Source organism: Peromyscus californicus, unplaced genomic scaffold (assembly GCF_007827085.1).
Source record: "Peromyscus californicus insignis strain IS unplaced genomic scaffold, ASM782708v3 Scaffold_9__1_contigs__length_137607984, whole genome shotgun sequence".
NCBI lineage: Eukaryota > Metazoa > Chordata > Mammalia > Rodentia > Cricetidae > Peromyscus > Peromyscus californicus.
In genome coordinates this window covers 96101021-96124190 of record NW_026294617.1, presented here as the reverse complement: position 1 = coordinate 96124190, position 23170 = coordinate 96101021, and the positions used below count along the sequence as shown (strand labels likewise).

The window sequence follows — 23170 nt, the reverse complement described above, 5'->3', positions numbered from 1 at the left end:
ATATGACAAGGTTGATAATTTTCTAAAGATATTTAGCTTCTTTGATCCCTGCTTGATAGCATGCTTAAGCCTAGCAGCATGAACACTGCCTTTCTAGCAGATTATTCTGAATTCCTATTTCAAACCTGATGACATGTGTGAGTAGACTATGGGGTGGTGTCCATAAATCACACTACATGTAGCAATTATTTTGCTATTAAGTACAATTTTATTTGTTTTAAGTCATTTTATATACAATGGGAGAAATGTTAAGAGAAACTGAGACAATATCATCTTAACATCTGCGTTTATTGGGAAAGTGTTCATATCATATTGGGCAGAAAGATATTGAAATCATGATAAGATTTGTTGTCTTGGGAAATAAGAAAATATGAGGACTATGAGAAGATGGACACATGCAGTTATATATATATATATATATATATATATATATATATATATATATATATATATATATATATCTCAGGCAAAATATCCTGTCAATGATTTAGGAATATACCATAAGGATATACATTCACATTTAAAATTATTTTCTATTTGTTTTATGTTGTGTAACTGTGTGTGTGCTGTATGGAGATGCCTATGTGCCATGGCACCCATGTGGAGGGCCAAAGAAAACTTGAATGAGATAGTTCTTCCCTTCTACCACATGGGTCCTGGACATCAAACTCCGGGCATCAGATTTGTTGCCACTTGTCTGTATCTGCCAAGTCATCTTGTCAGCCTAATTTCACACTTTAGTATATCTGCCTGATAATTACAAATGATAGTAGTAGGTATTCTTTTCAATACTTAACCTATAACATTTTATGTTCCGACTAAAGATACTTTATGACAGCTACATATGAATCATTACAGAACTTCGCCTCAAACCAACCTTTTCTTTCTTTTGTTGTCCAAAAGGCCAGCACAATGCTGTCCATCCTCTTGATTTTACAGCCAAACACCCAAGATAGGTAATTACGCATACGCAAATATTCTATTTTTGTTTTGAAGAATCCAAAATCTGAAATACTTCTGGTTATATGTGCTATAAAACATGTATTTTTATTTCTCCTTTGGAGAGGAGAGGCATCATATCAAAAATTATATTAAAGGATGACAAAACGTATTTAGATAATATCCTAATTTGGCTGAAAACAACTTCTGTATGATTTTCATTTTGTGCACGGAGAAGCAATGCTCTACATGGTGTGAAACAGAACTTCTACTGCATCTGCATGATTCCAAGGACTTGGGCCTGCCTAGGGGAGTGAATAACACTGCCAAGTGTTTAAGGGTTGAACACAGGCACATAGAAAAAGCTGGGGTTGGATGGACTGGTCTCTCTGATGGACAAACGGAAGCAACTCCAAAACCTTAGCATGCTGATTATACACAACTGAACAGAGAAGTAGAGTTATTGCATACCTTTAAATTAAGAAGGCAGGGTTTTGGGTATAGAGGTGTATGAAGGAAACTATTTTAACTAATTTAGTAGGAATAGTACTTGTAGGGGAGCAGTTCTCAGACCATAAATATCCAGGGTGAGAGGGCTATGGTAGATATTTTCTTCATATACTATCAACGTCCACACAAGGACCTGGGGAAGGCTTTGCCATTTCCTTTGAGGCTGACCCTGCAGGGGAAGGCTTTGCCGTTTTCCCATGGGTCTGAGGTTCTAGAGTCCTTGGCATGGCTGACTCAAGTCAACAATACACATTTGCTCAGAACTTTATTCACTCTGGGCTTCCTCTCCTCCATACTCAGTATGACTGTGAGTCATGTTCTTAGACCTGATGACACAAGTATAACAGGAAGTGACAGAGCCAGAGGTCTGGAAGTTGGAGGGATAGAGAGCTCCATCAGAGAGGAAGAGAGTCAAGTCTCCCAGTGAAAATAAATGAAGGAGTGCCTTAAACTCATGAAAGACAGGAACCAAGGAATAGGTTTACAAAGCCAGTCCCATAAATGAGTTAATAGAGACTTATCAAACCTAGATAAAGGTCAAATTAGGGACAAAGCAGGTTTCACATGTGGAATAAAGAGACAAAGAACATGCTTTCTAAGGTAGAAAAATAAGTGTTTAATTTTACATAACAAAGGGTAAACTACACCACAAAACTCTTTAAATTGTGAAAGAATATATTATTTAAATTCTATCTCCAGTATCCAAGAGTGATATTCAATTAGTCAATGATAGATAATTTCAAACAAATGTACTTTCAGACGAATGCCATCCTATTTATTTCTGCTCAAAGGACTGGCACACAACAGACTTCAAAAGAAATTTATTATTTTTTTTACCAGAATGAGTGATAAATGATTACAAAAGCCTGAAAGATATCCAAATTAATGAAAATAAAACTAAGTAGTAATAGATCTCAGTGAATGGCTTTAAAAACCCTCCAAGTGTAATCGGATGGGTGTGGAGAAGATATACTACCTGGTCATAATCTTACCTTACAGAGTGGAAAAAAATGGTAATTTCTCTATTGTCAGTTACCATTAGGAAATGATGGATCAGGTTGACCAATTGTCTAATATGTGTATACACAAACATTTTGCTATTAATAGAAGTTAGCTTTCTAAGCTAAGTAATTCACAAACTCAGTGCTATGTCATTCATACTTGAAGTTTGTTAATGAACATTAATAATCAGGAAGTATGAGAATCTGGTACAAAAATGCAGTTGTCAAAGAATATTTTTTATATTTATATTTTTGGCAGACTTGTATGTATCAGTTAGCTTTCTCATCACTGTGTTCAAAAATCTTGAAAGAATATTTTATGGAAGGGAAGACTTATTTTAACTCATGCTTTTAGAAGGTTTATTCAATCCATGGTTGTTTGGCCCCATGTGCTTGGGTAGAACACTGTGGCAGAGGATCTTGTGATAGAAAAAATTTTAAAACTCATGGTGAACAGGGAGCAGACTGGGAGGCAGGGAGTTACAGAGACAGAGAAGCATAGAGACAGATAGACAAAAAAGCATTCAAGGCAACAAACTTCATCAGGACCTGATCACAACTGTCTACATCATTTATCTAGACTCATCCTAAGATGTTCACAGAACCCCTCCAAACAGCACTGCCTGCTCAGGACCAAGTGTTTAACACATGAGTCTGAATGGGACATTTCATAGTCAATAAATCACACTATTCTTACACGGGGACAATTGGTACATCCAACAAACATACGATCTTCTCTTCCTCTTATCCTCACAAATAAATACTCAAGGGGGTATGGTAGTACACAGCATTAATTTTCCAGTGTTTAAAAGCTTAATTCAACAAGTCAGTTTGTCACCTCTTCACACAGTATTAAAAAGTAAAAAAAAAAAAAAATTCATGGCTTTGATTTTCACTTCCATATTTAGGAAAGATATGTAGTTGAAGCTAAGTAAAATAAAAATAGTTCACTACAGCATGCAATAATGATAATCATTTTAATGATTAACTTTATGTAATGTGATGATTTGGTCTGATTAATATTACAGGCATCATACTGCAGAAATTATGAAACAACTTAATTTACTATAATTAAAAGCATGATGTCAACTCATTTTTAGATTGCATATAGGCAAGGTAAGCATAGCTTATAAACCATAACGAGCAGAATCAAAACCAGCATATATTAAATTCTGGAATAACTTCTAATTATGCCAAAGTTTAACAAGCAATGTGAAGAAACAATATTATTTATAAAAAGAAAGCTTGAAGATCAGTATATTTAACTCTCAATCTGATAAGAACACAAAGAAGAAGTTATTTGTAATCAAAATTGCTTAGTAATCTTCCTTGGCCAGTGTTAATCTTGGAAATGATAGTAGTTCATCACTGTGAGATTGTTGGATACAATACAAATATTTATGGTTACACAGTCCCTCCATGCATAATTCAAACCCAATATTAAGTAGCTCCTATCTACGAAATTGGTATTAGCTGTCATAGGTAACAAATTAATGCTTGCCTTAAAAAAAAATCTCATATTGACAATTGTTTAACTTAAACAATTTAGGAGGGCCCCAGGCAGTGGGACCAGGACCTGTCCCTAGTGCATGAGCTGGCTTTTTGGAACCTAGTGCCTATGCTAAGACATTTTGCACAGCCTTGGTGAAGGAAGGAGGGGCTTGGACCTGAATGTACCAGGCTCTGCTGACTCCCCATGGGAGACCTTGCCTTGGAGGAAGTGGGAATGGGGGATGGGCTGGGGGGAAAGCTGGGGCATGGGAGGAGGGAGGACAGGGGAATCTGAGATTGATAGGTAAAATGAATAGAAAATCTCTTAATATTTTTTTTAAATCTCATATTGTCAAAACATCAGCAGTCATGCTCAGTACAATAACATGACAAATAATTGTCTACTTGGCCATATTTTAGTTGTATTTCTGAACCTTTGTCTATGCTCATCTTTATACTTACTTGCTCATGAAATCCAGATCTAGAAGGATAATTTTTAATTTACCTTATCAAAACCCCTGACCTTTGATATATGTTGCCTGCTAAGGACACATCACCTTCTAGTCTTATCTTCCTCATTCTCTGCCATGGTTGAGATAATATCTAATCACCCCACCCTGTCTTTAGGAAGAATACTGCTAGATAAAGAGAACCGATAGGATGGAGCCTTATTCTGGAAGACTCCAATTTTGAATATTTTAATTCACCTACCACACCTTACCCCTTGGCTTTATGCCTATTTTTTATGTTGTATTTGGAGTTGAAGTCTCATCTAAAGCATAACAATGGAGACTGACTATCAAGAGTGTGGTGTTCTTGCTGACCTGATCTGCTCATGCTCTGTGCTAAACCCGAATGTTACATAAAAGTAAATAGATGGGCCTAGATGTTCAGAAACCTAACATTTAGTTTATCAAGAATATTTATAATGTATAAACACAGTGACTCTGATCAAATATGGGTTGTGCTATACATGTAGTAAGCTTCATAACTTGAAACACTACTTACTTGCATACAACTCCCAACATCTGCTGATCTTCAACTAAATGACTTGGCATGTGTGTTCATTCTCTCTCTCTCTCTCTCTCTCTCTCTCTCTCTCTCTCTCTCTCTCTCTCTCTCTCTCTGTGTGTGTGTGTGTGTGTGCGTATATGTGTATGTATATATCTGTAGTGTGTGTCTCCTTTCTCATATACACAGACACATCATATACACATACAATAGTAATAAATGCATTTTTCAAAATGGACATCAAAGGATAGAGTAGAAAATATGCTACTCAAGCTAAATTTGAAATTAATCTGAACAATAATCAAGAACAGTCTAGTGTGAATGAGCTGGCTGTAAGAGAATTCTGGAATGAACTCTGTCTCTGTCTCTGTCTCTGTCTCTGTCTCTGTCTGTCTCTCTCTCTCTCGTGACAAGTCTGGAAAAAAGAAGGAAGCTCATCTCTACAGTAAAAGAGACGTGTTGAAATTCCCTTATAAACATTCTCCTGGAAAACAAACCCAGTGATTTCAAATGAGGGCATCATTATCTACGACATGTATTGGGCAGGGTATTCCTCCTAGAAAATGAGGGAGCACAGAGCTTTGCAATCACATATGCTGTGTAACTAAGTAAAAAAAAAAATGAGATCTTTTGTGTGAAAGCTGCAACTATTCATACTTTTTAGAGTCAGCTTGACCTGAATTAAAACAAATAGTGATACTGCAAGATGAGACCTGTTAGTGATAATGCACTTCTTCTTGGTCACCTGACACCTTCTCTTTACTTCTACCCACCAAATTGTTAATAAACCTTGAAACAAAATACTACCAGTCATGCTAGTTTGATTTTAAAATCTAATCACCTAGTTATTTTGGTTATTAAAGGGATAAAACAGGATAAAGGAACCGAGTAAATTCTAATTACTTACATGCACTCTTATACTTATTTTATTGGACAACTTTTATCTATTTTATAATTTTAAAATATATTTTATTTATTCTTTGAAAGTGCTATACATGTGTACAATGTATTTTGATCACATCCAACATTAAGTCCCTGACTTCTCTAAGCTCTGAGATTCTGCCTCAACAATGTCTCCATGTAAAATTTGTTTTCTTTATTTTTAATAACTGACTGAGTACAATTAATGCTATCCATGTGCCCATGGGTAAGCAGCCATCTAACGTAGTAGGGGCCCCACTTCTGAAGAAAACTGACCCTCCCTCTCTCAGCAGCCACAAACTGCAAATAGTTATTCAGCTATTTGGGATGATATCTTTTGGGCTTCTCCCTCATTCGTACTGGCATTTTGGCTGCTTGCCTTACAATTTTTGGTACACAAATTAACAGTGAATGAGTAATAGAAGGCACTACATTTTAAAATCTAGACTCCACTGGCTTGATCTACAATCAGTAAGTCATAATTTATAGGCCATTCTTTCTTAAAACTCTTCAAAATGCAAGCATTTTGAGCACAAACAAGTATTACTCCATATGAGAGCTGTGATAAACCTTGGATAAATATAGTAGTCCCTTAACTGATTCCCTGACTAGCTGGATTGGGTTACTATTGAGTTTCAATACCCGAACTGAAATGTAAGGAATTATTAAGAGGATGTAAAGTGACTTTGCACAGTATCATAAAATACATCACTTCTAGGAAGAAAAGAATATTTTACACTATTCATTTATGATTGATGACATTTCTTTAAACCTGACCAGATCTCACTGTTCTTCATCTTGGATTTAGCTAGAGTAAAGCATGACTTAATGCTATTGTAATATTTCACAAAAAAAAGCTGTTCCTATATAACTAGGTGTTTTGGAGGTATCTTTTTCAATCTGGAAATGACTAAATATTAAAATTCTTGTATAAATTGCAATCCTGTCTTCTTTCATAAAATGTCAGTCTTCACTTTTTCTGATATATTTTCATTAAATTTAATGTTTTAATATATTGCTTCATCATGTTTTCTGGCTTTAGTTATTATTATTATTATTATCATTATCATTATTATTTTAGTCCTTAGTTAACTTTTAAGAGCCAGGAAGCAAATATATCTATGCTACCTGCTGGCTTGTTTGCTCTCAGCTGCTTATCTTCATTTTATACATCTGAGAGACCATCCTAGAAAATGGTGATGCCCAAAATGGTCCGGATCTATAAGCAAACAAGACAACCACTGACAGGTCAGCCTAATCTAGATAGCTACTCAATAGAGATCTTTTTTTTGTAAATTATTTTAGGTTGTGGCAAGCTGTCATTTAAAAGTAATCATCGCATATATAATGGGAGAAAATGAAATATTATAGTTAAAAGTAAAATGATAATTTATCTGAAACATATCTAAACTATTTTTGAGGTGTGTAAATGTATAGTATGTACATTTTGAATATTTTACAATGAATTGAAATATTCTTATAAGGTTAAGATACCTTTAATATATTAATGTAACATGGGTCACTGACTTGATAATTTGAAGTGAAAACTACTCTATATTTGGAGTCAAACAATGAACTGAATAAAACAACCGATGGAAGGAACCTGAGTTTTCATTTGTGAGATTAGCACAAAGAAATAACAACCTTGTGTGGTGTTAGAATAACAGAAAGCATAGAGGCCATAAAAGGCCTTGAAATAAAAGTGAATTAATGAGAAAACAAAGGAAACCTTTAAAAAAAAACTATCTTCAGGGAAGGCCTTGATAGTTATGATACTTTAAAACAAAACAAAACAAGACTTGTAAAAATGATGAAGAGAAGTTAGTGGTATAACTGAAATTCCAGCTACTTAAGAAGGCAATACTTGTTCAAAGGTTGAAGATCTGCTTGACTTACACAGAGAACCAAGCCTACCCTTGGTAGATTAGGAAGACTTTGGTTCAAAATCAAATTAATGAAAGGGGGTATATCTGTAGCTTAGATGTAAAGTGCTTGTATAGACTGTTGAAGACTTTAGGCTAAATTTTCAGTACTACAATAAATACAGGAAAACTTTACGCTTATCCTTGTGTGCTTTTCTTTCACTACTCTTCTTTGGGTGCTATATACAGACTAAAATTATAGTAATTCAGGAAAGGTGGAAATTGTCTATGGCTGTATTCTCCAGAAGAGTGATGCAGGAGGATTAATTGGCCTGGCCTGGCCTGGACACACAGTAAGTTCAAGGTTAGCCTAAACTACAGTGTAAGGCCATTTTTTTTCAAAGAAGTGAATGAATAATAAAATTACTTTTTAAGATTTCCATCTTAGAAGACAAAGTAAAGATATTAAAGAGCTGAGGCAAATATGATTAAGTGCAGGGGGCTTCTGAAATCAATACAGAAATAGCCACTATTTAGCAGGACACATTCTCTCTTTGTATATATCTATATCCATCTATTGTGGTAATGCTTTATTAGTGATGAAATGTGGTGATACTTTATTTGTGCTTTAATAAATAAAGTCTGCCTGGAAATCAGAGGAAATAGCAAGCAATTTTAAGTAAACAAAGAAGTCAGGCAGCAGTAACACATACCCTTAATTCTATCACTTAGCAGGCAGGATCTCTGTGTGTCCAAGGCCACACTAGGGAACAGAGCCAAGTGTGGTGACATATGCCTTTAATCCCAGTACTAACCATAGAGATCTGGAGACCTATACAGACATGAAATGATAGAGCTGGCCAGGAAGAGGAAGTGATATAGTAGACAGAGAGGAAATCAAATGGCAGAACAGCAAGGCAGTAAAGACATGGGTAGACAGGAGGTAACTCGCCCTTGGAAGCTACAGAGTTGGTGTTGGTGAGGCAAGGTTAGCTGTGGCTTTCCCTATTTCCCTGATTTTTCTCTAAGGCTTTCACCCCTATATTTGGCTCCATGTTTTTTTATTTAATAAGACCATTAGAAATTCATCTACAAATGGGGCAAGAATTTCCACCCAAAAACTGAGAAAGCTTTAAAAAGGGGTTCTAAAATGGAGCCAAGAGCAGCTTCCTAGTTGTGTCTCTCAGGAAAGCTGTGATACAGAGAGGCTGAGACCCGCAGGCTTGAGCTATAGTATGGCAGGTTCGGAATCTGCCTTTGTACACAGAGCTGTCTATAAGCTTCACAACATGGTCTATAAGCTGTCTATAAGCTTCACAACATGGTATGTGGTGGATATAGCTTTTGCTACTACAGACAGAAAAAAAAAAGGTTTCTGGGCTACATGCTTGTTGATAGAGGCATAAGCCCATTGCTTCCAAGAGTTGGTGGTATGCATGGTTCTCCCAGAGCTGGTGGTAAATGTAGTTCCTCCATGTTGGAATGCTGAGGTGGGTGGAGTCAGCAGTCAAAGCTGCCATTTCAGTCCTAGTAATGCTGCACTTTAAAGCAATAGAGTCACAAAAAGACAGATTTAGAAGGCATAAACCCTAAACAGTTTACATTGTGTGTAAAAATGTACATAGTCTTGGAAGAAAGAGGAAAAGGAGTATGTGTAGTTATATAAAGAAATAGATAGTTTAAAAAATAACGTCTTAAAAGAGACAATAAAAATAATAGAAAAAATAAGCCACATAAAGATGGAAATCACACAGAGAGTCTGAATTATATTGCCTTTGGGATTTTTAAGTGCAGAGCAACATCGATTGTAAAAGCTGCTGAGTTAAATCAATATGTATATTTTAAAAGTATCTTGACTTCAAAATTTGGATCTAAGGATATGTTGCTTTGGAAAGGAGGCTCTACTTTTGTTTCCACAGGAAGCAAGAGGCTATGGATTTGTTCCAGGTTAAGATGGATTAGATTTGATCAAGCCAGACCTCCTGAACCTTAACAGATGGTACCTATCAAAAATCGTTATAGCTGGTCTTTCTAGGACTTGACCATTATCTCAAATTTTCTCAGGATCCCCATAAGACTACCATTACCACCATCAGCAGGAAGTGACCTAGAACACTACGTCCACATTCCCAAAAAATGGATTATGAATGTTTGTCTTTGTTTAGGTAGTTGGTTACAGATTGTTATTGGTCATAGTCAATCTCTTTCTAAAAGAAGAAAGGGGGGTATGATATAGATATATAGGATATAGATATGATAGGATAAAAGGGTAGGTGATTGAATCTACTTTTAAATAGCAACAACTTGCTTAAAATATTTTACATTTATATAGATTTTAGTTTATTACCAATTTAAAGTTAATTTTATTAATATATATGTATATATATACTTTTGTTTAAGGTATTGTGTTTATGGAACTCATTTAAAATTGTAATGTATAATTAAGAAATAGATTAATAATTAGTCATATATGATAATCACACAGTCATGTTAGTTAAGTTATATATATATATATATATATATATATATATATATTTCAATTAGGTAGGTAATCTTCAAACACTTCAAAGACCTACAGAATATGGCATTTAAAATACTTTAAAAACTTAGACTTTTCTGGACAATGAGACACATCTGCTTCTGGCAGCACCAATTACTTCAAGGAGAATATGGGCATTAAATGAACTCATTATGGAGTTTGTTTTCTTTGTGGCAAAAGTTAGCCACTGGGCAAAAAAGTGCCTTTGTGTTGACTGATTGACAGTATGTTGTAAAAACTGGACATGCAGGACCCATAGGCAGGTGACCACTAAACTTTGGAAGGCGAGATGGTTCTTCAGGTTCCTGCTTCACAGAGAAGACTGCCAGACATTGTACAGGACACAGAAAAGCTACTGAGAGACTCTAGGCCTATATGCTAAAGATGGATACCCCAACATTGCAGATGAACTTTGAGTGACTATCCAGGCAGCCAGCTGTCTCTGTCATTCTAGATTTTTGGAAGTTGCTTACAAAGCACTTCCTATTTACTTAGGTAATATTATATCCTTCTGGGGTCTTTGATGTAGTTGAAGACTAGATAGCTATAGTTATGGTTTTCCTTGGTTATCGTAAGAGAAAAGGTAGGTATAAAACTTTAGACTCAAAAATATGAGATAGATGATAAAATATTTTCTTTAATTTTGCCAAATACAAATAGACTAGATATTGTTAACTGTAATTGTTGCTTGATAATTGTTTTGTTATATGTAATTTTACTATGTCAAAATTAAAACCTTTCTTTTAAATAGAAAGAAAAGGGGAAATGATGGGTGATATCACTCTGCATGCTGTGAATGTATTTTCTCTGATTGACTGAAAAATAAAATGCTGATTGGCCAGTAGCCAGGCAGGAAGTATAGGTGCGATAAGCAGATAAGGAGAAATCTGGGAAGAGGAAGGTTGAGTCAGGTGTCGCCAGTTAGACACAGATGTGAAGGCAGAACTGAAAAAAGGTACCAGGCCACATGGCTAAACATAAATAAGAATTTTGGATTAATTTAAGTGTCAGAACTAGTCAGTAATAAGCTTGAGCTAATGACCATACAGTTTGTAAATAATATAATCATCTATGTGTTTACTTGGGTATGAGCGACTGTGGGACTGGCGGGTGAGAGAGATTTGTCTGGACCACAGGCCAGGCAAGACACAGGAAAACTTCCAGCTAATATATATATATATATATATATATATATATATATATATATATATATATATGAGATTTGGAAAATTTCCTAAAAATTAAACCATCTCCAGCACTACAGATACCCAGAGCCAACATATGCAACAATATCCATGGAATTCTGAGGATTGCCTTTAAATACACAATCTTGAATGAACATGAACTTTTGTCAGCTCTTGGCCAGTTTTCAGTCCTTTCTCTCATATTTTTCTATGAATATTAAAATGATAAAATTGGGGAATGGAAGAATCCTTTATAAAGCATGTAGCTGCAACAGTGATATCACAAATGAAAACTCAGACATGATTTTATAATCATCCACCAAGGTGCTCCAACTTTCAGTTCAATACTTCTGTTTCTTTCTACCTGCTCATACTACACTGCATCAATACAACTTTCCATCAGGTAAACATATTCAGACTCCTGGAATGTCATGATCTTGCAATAAAAAAGTATTCAATATGTAGTTACTATTTAGTACCACGGGAGCCCCTAACTGCCATTAATTAGCTTCATTTGCCTGGAGGCAGTTGTGTGTATATTTGTTTATTTTCAACTCCCCCTGGCCAATCCTGCTAACAAGTGGTCCATGAAGAATTGCTCTCAAATGATGTGCAGGTGACAAACACTGAGGAGGGGCTGCTGAATCACCCTTACTGGGCAAAATTAAATCTGTGAGCCTATACAGGCTATCTACTTAAAACAGTCCCAGGTTGATGCTTTTTACAATTAAATAAAAGCTAGGAAGCATCTGTTACTTATACAAAGAAGAAAATAAATAAATACATGAAGATGGGGTGGGAGGCAAGGTAGAGAGGGTGAAACAAGGAGTGTAGCTTTAACACCATTATGTTTAAAAATGCTACAGAGGAGGACTGTAGGTAATGCTCCATAAAAGACAAATTGTGGAGTATGTTGTATTGTCCTAAAAAGATTCAATTATAGGTATATTTTTATATGGAAATGTATTATTTCAAAAATCACAGTAAAACTTTTTTTGTTTGACTAATGGACCAAATGATCTGCCACAGATATTTACATCAATCCTTTATATAACTGAAGTTTTTGGTAATAGCCAAATCTCATTAAACCAATTACTACCCTGATAAACCAACAGAGAGAATAACACAGAGATACCATCACAACAGAGAAGGGTAACAGGTCTACCATGCTCTGCTGCTATTTCAAAACTAAGTATGTAAACAACAAATCCCTGCAATGTTCTTTGTGAATGGAATTTGTTATTAAAACTCATTTTGAGCCATACTCTTTTCTGCCATAATCAATAACAACTACAAAGTCCTTCCTTAACCTTATCGTTTAAATTGATCAAGTGAAGCAGGTCTGTTGAGTCCTGACCTTCATGCTTCCTTTTAGGGATTCCCAACCGCCTACAGCATTCTGGCAGTTCTGTCTGATCTGTCAACAGCTTTTAATACCAGCATTTTGGGGGATTCTGTTATCCTGTGAAATTTAATCTCACCTATTTAAGCTTGCAGAATGTACTGGAGGGAATTATTAACAGATTTTCCCTCATCTTCTTAAAGGATAGCACTGAGTGATTGGCTGGTTTCCCCAAGGACTAAGGGCTGAGAAGTGCTAGTGTGTCAGTAGCATCCTATTTAGCATGTATGTGAGGCCACTAGGGAGCCTGAGAGACATTTGGAATCAGAATTACATCAATATGCTGATGATGCCGCCCTATCTTCATCTCATCAAACCTATATCCTTCAGCATTAATGCTTTCTTAACTAAGATGGAAAGTGCCTCCAAACAGCACACTGCTTATGGTTCTAATTAGACAGCTGGAAACTCATTGATGATACATTAGAGCAGTGGACCAGCAGTCTCAGCATCACCAGGGAACTTGTTAAAATGCAAATTCTCAGGCCCACCTCAAACTTACTCTTACAGAAACTCTAGGGACAGAGTCCACCAGTTTGTATTTAACAAGGTGATTTTTAATCCACTCGATAAGTTTTGAAAATCTATGCATTAGAAAAACAGCTTGTAATTTGTTTGAAAACTTTATTCAGAAATGCTTCCTAGTTTTATTTATTGAAATATTTCTAGATCCATGCATATTGATCTTGGTCATTGTGATGGCTTGAATGAAAATAGTCCTCCACAAGTGTAAGTGTTTGAAATCTTTATTCCCAGTTGTGGGGAACAAGTTGACAACCACATAAGGCACATTGTCTCACGCAATTCCATACTCAAAGGTATTAAACTCTGCAATAATTCACATCTGTTACCAAAGGCTCAGAAAACATTCTGTTGCTCTGCCTTTTCCTCTCTCAAAGAAGGAGAATTGGATTGCAGTTGTAGACTATGAATGCTGAAGTGTTTGATGATGAGGCAGTTTACTACTGGGCAAACCATGTTACTTCCAAATTTCACCCAAGTCCAAATGATTAAATATTATATGCTTTGATGAAAAAGAAACATAAAGGCTATGTTCTTCAATACCTGTTGACTTTAAGGAAATAAATAGTGTGTGGAAGAAACACATGTGGGTTGAGAGAAGGAAGCATATCAGAAATTAGAGACACATAAAAGTATTGGGACATTTATGTTAGTTAAAAATCTGTTCCTGAGCATAATTTCTCAAATCCCATGTATTGCAGTAGATAAACCATATTTCTTCCCCACCACACTAACACCCCATTTCCACTGCAAACCTTGAGTGCTCTTTGGAAGTATACAAAACCAAGTAATAACTATGATGCATGAACATTGAAGCCTCTATAAATTCTGGAGTCATCAAATTAAAAATACCATGGGCACTAGCCAGATACTCAAACTTGGTCTTTATACACTCTAATAATGCATGACTTATTACATATCTTATGTTCTGGCTTTGCCTAAATTTACTAGATGAGCCCTCTAGGGATAGGAAATTCAGTTAACCTGGAAGGTTAGTACAAGAAACATGGTTCTGAGCCTCTCTAAAAAAGTACTGATGCAATTGTTTGTTGAATATTTTATATGTGGCACTCACATGTTTCGTAAGAGGAATGATAAAACTGAGCAAGGGAGACCACAGTCCTTGCTTTAATGAATAAAAGTCAAGTCAATTTAAGAATACATGAAAGTTTTGGTTCTTTGCAAGGTAATAATAAAGAAACAGTTGTTCTATATTTAACTAAGCTCCAGAACAACTGGAGTTCTACTGAAGCTCCACTGTAAGCATACCCATTGTGCCCCAGAGGCCCATTTCTGCCTCTTAGCACTCTGTGACCATGTGCATCCTACTGGTTCTGCCCCACTACTGAGTTATGCCTAGACTGAAATCTCTTCCGTTCTGTATCCTGTTACACTAATAGTCTATGTTTGAGTAGCCTGCTAACTAAGTAGGCTCCTTGCTTTGTCTCTACTATTTCATAATCAAAATTCGGCAGAGTAGTAAATCCAAAAGTTATCTTAGGACTTCATGATTCTGTACACAGAACAATTCAAGAGGTTTCCTTATACTAAGTAGAAGCTTAGTGTTGCCCACAAGTCCATACCCAATCCTCATAGGCAGTCCACATGTATCCTCTTCTAACCACATGCACTCCCTAGGAGACTTCCTCTATTATGGCTGAGAACAGTTAGGTAGGTCAATGTTATCTTTTCTATACTCAAAACTAATCAGACCCATCAGACTACCTGATGTAAGGTGGAAGATCCTGCCTTTTCCTCCACCACACTCTGCACTCAAGCACAACCTCCTACACTCCATATATCTCTGCACTCAAGCACAAACCCCTACACTGCATATATATATATATATATATATATATATATATATATATATATATATATATCCATATCACTAATGTTTTTCCATAGAACAAATTACTTTTCAATATACTACTGGTGGTACAATACATTTATTTCCCATATAAACAAGCACACTAAGTACTTGTTTAGTCCCCTGTTTATTTCCTTATAAACTTTATGAGGGCATGAAATTCTCCCTGATATATTCAAGTCACTTGAAATAATGCCTACTACACAGGAGGTAGTCAGTCAACATAAGGTGCACGAATAAACACCTTTACTTTTTAAAATAAATCCAGTCTGAGTTTTTCATGAGTTTTGTGTAAGACAGAAATACTTGCCATTTTTTCCTATTGAAGATGAACATACTGTGAGGAGTAAAGTAATTAATACTGCCAACTGTGGTGTTAAATTTTGGAGATGGAATTGTCCCCCAAAAGTTTGTGTGCAAAAACTTCTTTCTCACTTGAAAGTGCTATTAGGAGGTGCTGGAATCACCAGGATATGGGAGCTACTTGGAAGAAGTATGTTACTGAAGGAATGACTCTAATAAATTCATCTTTGCCCTGTCTACCCACCAGTACCTTCCAGGTTTTATGGCCATTTTAAGGTGAACAGTTTTTCCTATAACATGTTTCTACCCCAGTGTTCTCTCAACACAGAAAAGTTAGTGATTCCAAGTAGCCCTTGACACAAACACTGAGCCAAAATCAACCTTTGCTCTGTACAGTTTTGTTTTTTATCTCAGGTATACTTGTCACAAGAAATAGAATATCAATACCCAAGTTGTCTTCTATTTCCAACCATCAAGGAAAAACTTTTGGTCATGAAAGCTATCTAATCATAGGAATTAGAGGAAGAAAATGCAAAATACTTAGTGTAAAGTGTATTTCACATGTTTGTTTTATTTCTCAAGTTCTATACAATGCAGAGCAATACAAATATAAGTAAAATTAGCTCCCATTGTTCTTTTAATTTGGCTGTTTAAATTTGTAAAATAATGTGAGTGAACTAATTCATGTCTAAATGTGTATGTCAGAAAAGATTCTTATGATTATAAGATGACATGGATTTGGGAGGGAAAAACATATTAAAGGAGTATATGGTGGAGTAAAACCCACAGAGTAAAACTGACATTTGAAACCCAGATATGAACTGGTGGTGACGGATCGTTTACTGAGGTCAATTTGTACTATGGTTAATCTACATGTGACAAATTACCCACCAACTGCGGTTATAATTCTTGCCAGATAGAGAGGCTCCAAGCATGTGCAGGCATTCTCAAGTAAATCAAATTTAAAATACTGATTTGAATAAAATGGGTCATTTATCTTTCCATAAATATACTCCATCTATACCCTCACAACTATTATCCCTTATAAAATATTATCTTTCTCTGATAGCATTACAGTTGGAGAGATCATGGTGAACACAGCTAGCTGATGCTTTATAGAAGACTAGTCAGAATGAAATGATGTTAAACCTGTCATCTTTAGTAAGTTAACTAAAATACCAAATCTGAACAATGTTCAAATGAAGGTTCTTAAAAAAAAAACTGTGCTGCAACTTCATTTCATTTTCTTTTTAGCAGAATCAGTTGATGCTAAATGTGAACAGGGCATGCATGATATATGTGTGTGTGTGTGTGTGTGTGTGTGTGTGTGTGTGTGTGTGTGTGTGTGTGTGATCTTCGTTGCTAGTTGGACTTTGGGGATCTTAACTTCTTAACTGTCTCCAATTATAACATTCATATAGCATCCACACATTCTATAAAATGTTGAGGTTATGGAAGTCTTAGCAGATTTGACTGTTACTAATTAGAATACTCTTCAAACATACTTGAATACTGACAAAAAGATAGACCAGTGGTTTTGACCCAAATGTGTGTATCATTTTATTCAAATTAATACTTAAAAGTTCCTTTTAGGTAGACTGTCAAAATGAAAATAATTGCATATAACACATAATTTAATTATTTTTCATCTGTCCATTTTAAGAACAGTCTAATGATTTAAATTAGGACTGCATACCAACAGTGTCATTGCCTAAAATCTGCAGGATTCCACTCCTCTCTCCTCTGATGGTTCTACTTTACCTCCTCTGGAACAGCTCGAATATTCACAAAGCCCTTTCGGAAGACGATGAACACGCGTCGGGCTCCACAGCGCAGAGCGGACGTTGCACAGTCAAAGGCAGTATCTCCGGCTCCCAGTACAATCACGGCTCCCCGTACGGATGGCAATGGAGAGTGACAGGCGCACATTCCTGAACGATGAAAGGAAAACCCCATTTTCAAGTAGAGAAACCATTTCCGCATGACAGCTCAAAAGATACTTGTACTCAAAGCACTGTAAAATTGCATCTTGCGGTTTTCCAGGGTGGAGTGTCACTATCAAATTATTCTGCTTCGTTGAAAGACAGTTTTATTCCCATTTTTAAAATATGCTCATACATGTAATTTCATACTCAGTACCCTTAGCTTCCTTTTTCCCCTTTTAGAAGGACTGCTGCAACACTTTTAAAGTATTTAAGTCATAGTAAATAGAATGAATCAATTAAAACTCTAACAAAGTCATGATACATATTTTTACATTTGCATAATTAAATTTCTGTATATTAGTAAAACAAAGCAATCCTTATAATCTCAGCCCACAATCTATAGCATTTTATTAGAATGCTTTCCATAATTTCTCACATAGCTCTACTATATATTTTATATTTAGTAAACTTTTAAAATTAACATGTTGAATGACTCTAATATAGATTTCTCCCTTTATTGAATTTCTCTAGATGTTTCTGTAAAATTGGAAAATAAAAAAAAATGGGATTTCTCTTAAAACTGTTTTATTTACTTAATTAATTTTGTGCTTGTGTGTATGCGGGCATTCACATGTCACAGTGTGCATGGGGAGATCAGAAAACATCTCTGGGTGTAGTTTCTTTCCTGCCACATGTTGTAGGATCCATGGATGGAATTAATATGTCAGGCCTACACATAAGTGCCTCTACTTGCTGAGTGGTCTACTAGCTCAAGAAATATGACTTCTTAAGTGTCCGTTTTGAGAGTATCTGTATGAAGATCTGGTATTCTTATGAAGATCCTTGAAGGAAAAGAAATTCCGTTTGTGTTCTGTACTAGACAGTACTCTATTATCAGTACCGTATTATAAACTGCTGATAAGATAAATTACTATAATTGTTGATATTCCACCCCAGATGACGACTAGACCTATAATTTCACAAATATAATCATTTTGTTTGGAAGACATTTTGTTTGGGATTAGACAATTGGCATTCTGTGATACTAAAATACAAGCTTGCTACACTATGATCTTCCTGTGGAAAAAAAGCACAAGACTCCAGGATGCAGGGCTGGGAGGCAGATATGGACGTTGTCCTTCGCTGTCATTACCTTTCAAGTAATTGAATACAGGAAGTTTCTAGTCTGTTTAAATTTTGCAAGGAAAAAAGAAACATAAGTTTTGTGGGGTCTTTGTGTGTTTGCTTGTTTATCATTTCCACAAATAATTAGATGTAGGAACAGCTATGGCTCAGTCTTCTTCAAAATAAATGTTTAGAAGATTTACCTCATCTAGGTTAAAAAAAGTGCTACAGCTTTTTTTTTTTTTATCACCAAGACAGGGGCCCTAATTTGGCATAGTCTTCCCTTCAGGCTGTTCTTCTTGGGGTACATGAAATAATAGGGTGTCTATCAAACTGTCCTGCTTTAACTGCTTAGAATTACTGCTCCAGTAGGGTCCTCGATCTTCTTGCCTCTGCAGACACACATCAGGCCAGACATGGGAAGACTCATTCTACTTTAAAATAGCTCCCAAACGAGAAATCTCACCCTTATTGCTAAAATCTCTTCCAGTGTTTGCTGAAGGCTTTTTATTTTGAATTAATTTTTCATGATGCACTTTAGACTTCCATGTAATACAATAAAAAAATACCTTATCGTGATGCTTTCTTGGAAGAATAGGTGATTTGATGATTCTTGCAAACTGTAGCATTGGTTTTTTAATGTTTTTACCTTGGTGATGTCTATTCAAGGATCCAGATAAGATATGAACAATATCCTACTGAGTTTGAATTTAATATAAATTTATAATGCTTGGGGAAACACAGACAATACTGAGACAGAATACAATAGGTTTTACCTGTTTTACTGCCTTTGGCAACAAGTGGCAAAAAGTCTTTGGATGTGTAAAATCCCTGGTCCTGTGTCAAGCCTTGGAAAATATGGTCCTTTTTGGGTTCTGGCAAGCCTATTTAATAAAATTCAAAAAATATCATTAGCAGTCACTTTCCTAAATGGAGATTAAAATTATGAAAATATTGACGATCTTCAAAATAATGTGTCTCCTGGTGAAAAAAAAAAAACCCTACAAACATACCAAAATCAGAAATGTAGATAACACAATTATACTGGCTGGTTTTATGTCAACTTGACCCAAGCAAGAGTCATCAGTTGGAAGCAAGCCTCAGTTTAGAAAACACCTGTGAAGGATCAGGCTGTAGGCAAGCATGTATGGCATTTTCTTTATTAGTGATTGATGGAGGCGGGCCCAGCCCATTGTGGGTGGTGCCATTCGTGGGCTGGTGGGTTCTGTAAGATAAGAGTCTGAGCAACCCTGGGGGAGCAAGCCGGCAAGAAGCACCTCTCCAAGGTTTCTGCAGCAGCTCCTGCTTCCAGGTTCCTGCCCTGTTTGAGTTCCTGTCCTGGTTGCCTTTGATGATAGGCTACTCTGTGGAAATACAAGTCAAATAAACCCTTTCCTCTCCAACTTGCTTTTGGTCATGGTGTTCCACCACAGCAATAGAAACCCTAACTGAGACAATGATCTAACAGACCCGTATGCCTTTAATATGAAATTAACTATATATCAGAAAATTTGCACTAATTTATATTTATATGCATATATATGTACACACAAGGCATACACAGAGAGAAATATATTGTGTAATAATACACAAAAGCATAGCACACACTGATACAGTATTAGTGAAGAAATTATACTCTCCTTTATGCTTTAAATAAAAAACGTTTAAAAGGATGTAGAGTGCTGAGTGTTAAAAACCTTTAGCAAAAATAAAATAAAAAAAACAACGCATGGATACATATATTATTTAATTAATGGACAAGAAAGATTATTCTAAGGAAAAATGCACATCAATATATCCCCAAGAATAAATGCATTTTACAACAAAAATCAGCTTCTCATATATTTCAAACTATAAGTGAATTAAAAAATGGTGATAAAAGCTAATGAGATGGCTCAGCAGGTAAAGATACCTGTCATACTACAAATATGCAGACCTGAGTTCAATTGCAGGAACCAATGTAACCTATGTAGAGGTGAAAGACACAACAGGTCCCACAAAGTTGTCTTATCTTATGACCTCCAGATATTTGCCCTGCACACACATGCATACACAAGCACAGTAATATTAATAATAACAGATTAGTGGTTAAACAGAAAACTTTTAAGAAATAAAATGTTATTCAAAAGTATTTCTTAATATCAAAAAGAATACCACAAAATTTACAATATATGTATTAATATGTCAAACTATTCTCCAGTAGATACTCAAAGAATGAAGAGTTGGAAGAAAAATGTATTATGTTAATAGTTTATAAGTAATAAAAATATTAATTCCATACCTGGCTAAGGAAATGTGAGCTTATGATTTCCTTATTTTAAAGTAAAAGATTCAAGAAAATTAGAATATATAGTAGGGGTAGAAACATAGCTCTTCTCATACTTTTAGTAGAAACATATTGCCAATGAATTTTTAGAAAATGATTTTCAATCATTTCCAAAGAGATACAAAGACATGCAAATATATCTAAAATGTAAAAAGTGACCAATGAAAAACACTTTTAAAGGATGAACAAACACTAGAATTGTAATGGAATGAATAAATGAGTTATATTTCCAAAGGAAGAGAACAGAATTTGCCTTTATAATGCATCTGTATCAGAGCCTAGAAAAAAATTATTAAATAAAATGAACAATTTGGATATGCATTATTTTTGATGATTCTGGATATTCTATTTTCTTACTGTTTATTTTCTAAATCTTCTGTAGGATTTCCTCATCAACTATATATGTAAAAACTGAAAACCACACCATACAAGAGAGATCGTACCTCCTTGCAAATTCATTACCTCTTCTTCCTTAATTGTTTTTTATTTCACACACACACACACACACACACACACACACACACACACGTGTGTGTGTGTGTGTGTGTGTGTGTGTGTGTGTGATTAGTTATGGTACATGTCTGTATATGTACAATGTACTAAGTCCATCTTTGTTGCCCATATGCCCAGGGCTGACCACTTGGGACAACCTATGAGGGAACTCATCCTTGGAAAAACCTAATTCTTCCTCTATTAGTAGCCGTTGACCACCTGGAGTTCTTCATTTAGGGATGAGACCTTGTGGATATTCCCTCAACCATAATGATACATCAAGTGGTATTCTCATTATTCAGGTCTTGCCAACACTACTATTGAGATTCTTTAGTTTATTTCCCTATCATGGCAAGAGAACACTATCTAGTACCATGTGTCTTGGTCCTCTGGCTCTAAATACAAACTTTCTACTCCTTCTTCTGTGATTTTTCTTGACCCTTATTTGTCGGTATTGGATTAATTGAGATTGGTTACCCCAAATTCAGTTTTTCTCTACATTTTTAGCAATTGTGATCTGTCCAATCATTTTCATCTGTTAAGAAAAGCAGTCTCTTTGATATGGGAATGGGAGCTACACTTATCTGTGAATTAAGCTGATAAACTAAATAAAAGTCTTAAAGGTAGATCAAACACAAGGTAAAAAGGTAGGAAAGGGGTGGATATCTACTGATACTATCATATAACAGAGTCAGAAACTCTTCTTTTACTGGCTTTTAAGATAATATTTTGAAAATTTGTTAAGAGAGAAAGGAAGCTGTACATTCATAATTATTTTCTGTATCCAACTCTTAGATCACTATTATCTGAAACTACTACTGCCCTCACTAAATGACTCTTTTCTCTTCTGCAAGAAATGTTCCAAGAGAAAAACACATGACTGTTTTTAAAACTTTTATTTTTATGAAATCATAACATAATTATGTTATTTACCACCTTTCCTTTTCTCCATCCACCTCTTTAGATGTGGTCCTTTGCTCTCTCTCAAATTCATAATTTCATTTTTTAAATTGCTGTGGTATATAAGTACAATATGTATATGTAGATATCTACATATACATATACACATATAGCATATATGTACATAAGTATATATGTATTTATACATCACAACAATAATAAAACATATATAATTATTAATGTATGTTAGTCTTAAATACATTAACACAAACTCTTCAGTCTTTGCAAAGTTCCTTGTATATGTATAATCTCAGGACTGACCAGGTGGTATTGGATACAATAATGATTTTTATCCACTCATTCCTTCATTGTTCACTTGGATCAAGTTTTGAGCAAAGACAATTGAGTTTTTTATTCTCTCATTTAAATCTACATTTGGCACTATGATGAATTTAAAATTTACTGGGTCAGAGTTTCCCTATAAATGTTTCAAAGGGAATTGGCAAGATGTTCTGAGCTATGAATGTTGGCTTAAGAAGATGAAAAATGTGCCAGTAACTAGACAGACTCAGTATGATTAAATTATCCCTGCATCCTACATATCTCAGGTCACATACAGAGTCCCAAGACTCGTGAAGGCCTTGTCTGTAATGCAGGTAACTTATGTCTCAATATGGTGACTTAAACACACTTGTCATGGACACTTTGGTAGGTCCTTACCTTTAATGCTATGGTATGATCAGGAGCAGGTTGTGATCACAGACAGATTTTGGAATAAGTCCCTCCTCATCCACTTAACAGCTTTGTGATCTTGTGTAAGATCCTGTGATCATGTGTTTTATGTGTC

General features: G+C 35.3%; 1 protein-coding gene across 2 annotated transcripts in view; it reads right to left on the bottom strand.

The window, feature by feature from the left end:
- Window positions 1-23170, bottom strand: part of Dpyd (dihydropyrimidine dehydrogenase) — an 849077-nt gene that overhangs the window by 482998 nt on the left and 342909 nt on the right. For both annotated transcript variants that reach the window (XM_052730491.1, XM_052730492.1), the window contains 2 exons: window positions 19382-19489; window positions 17317-17486 (listed from right to left, as the gene is read on the bottom strand). In XM_052730491.1, the coding sequence (XP_052586451.1) occupies window positions 17317-17486; window positions 19382-19489 (278 nt within the window). The remainder of the gene's footprint in view (window positions 1-17316; window positions 17487-19381; window positions 19490-23170) is intronic.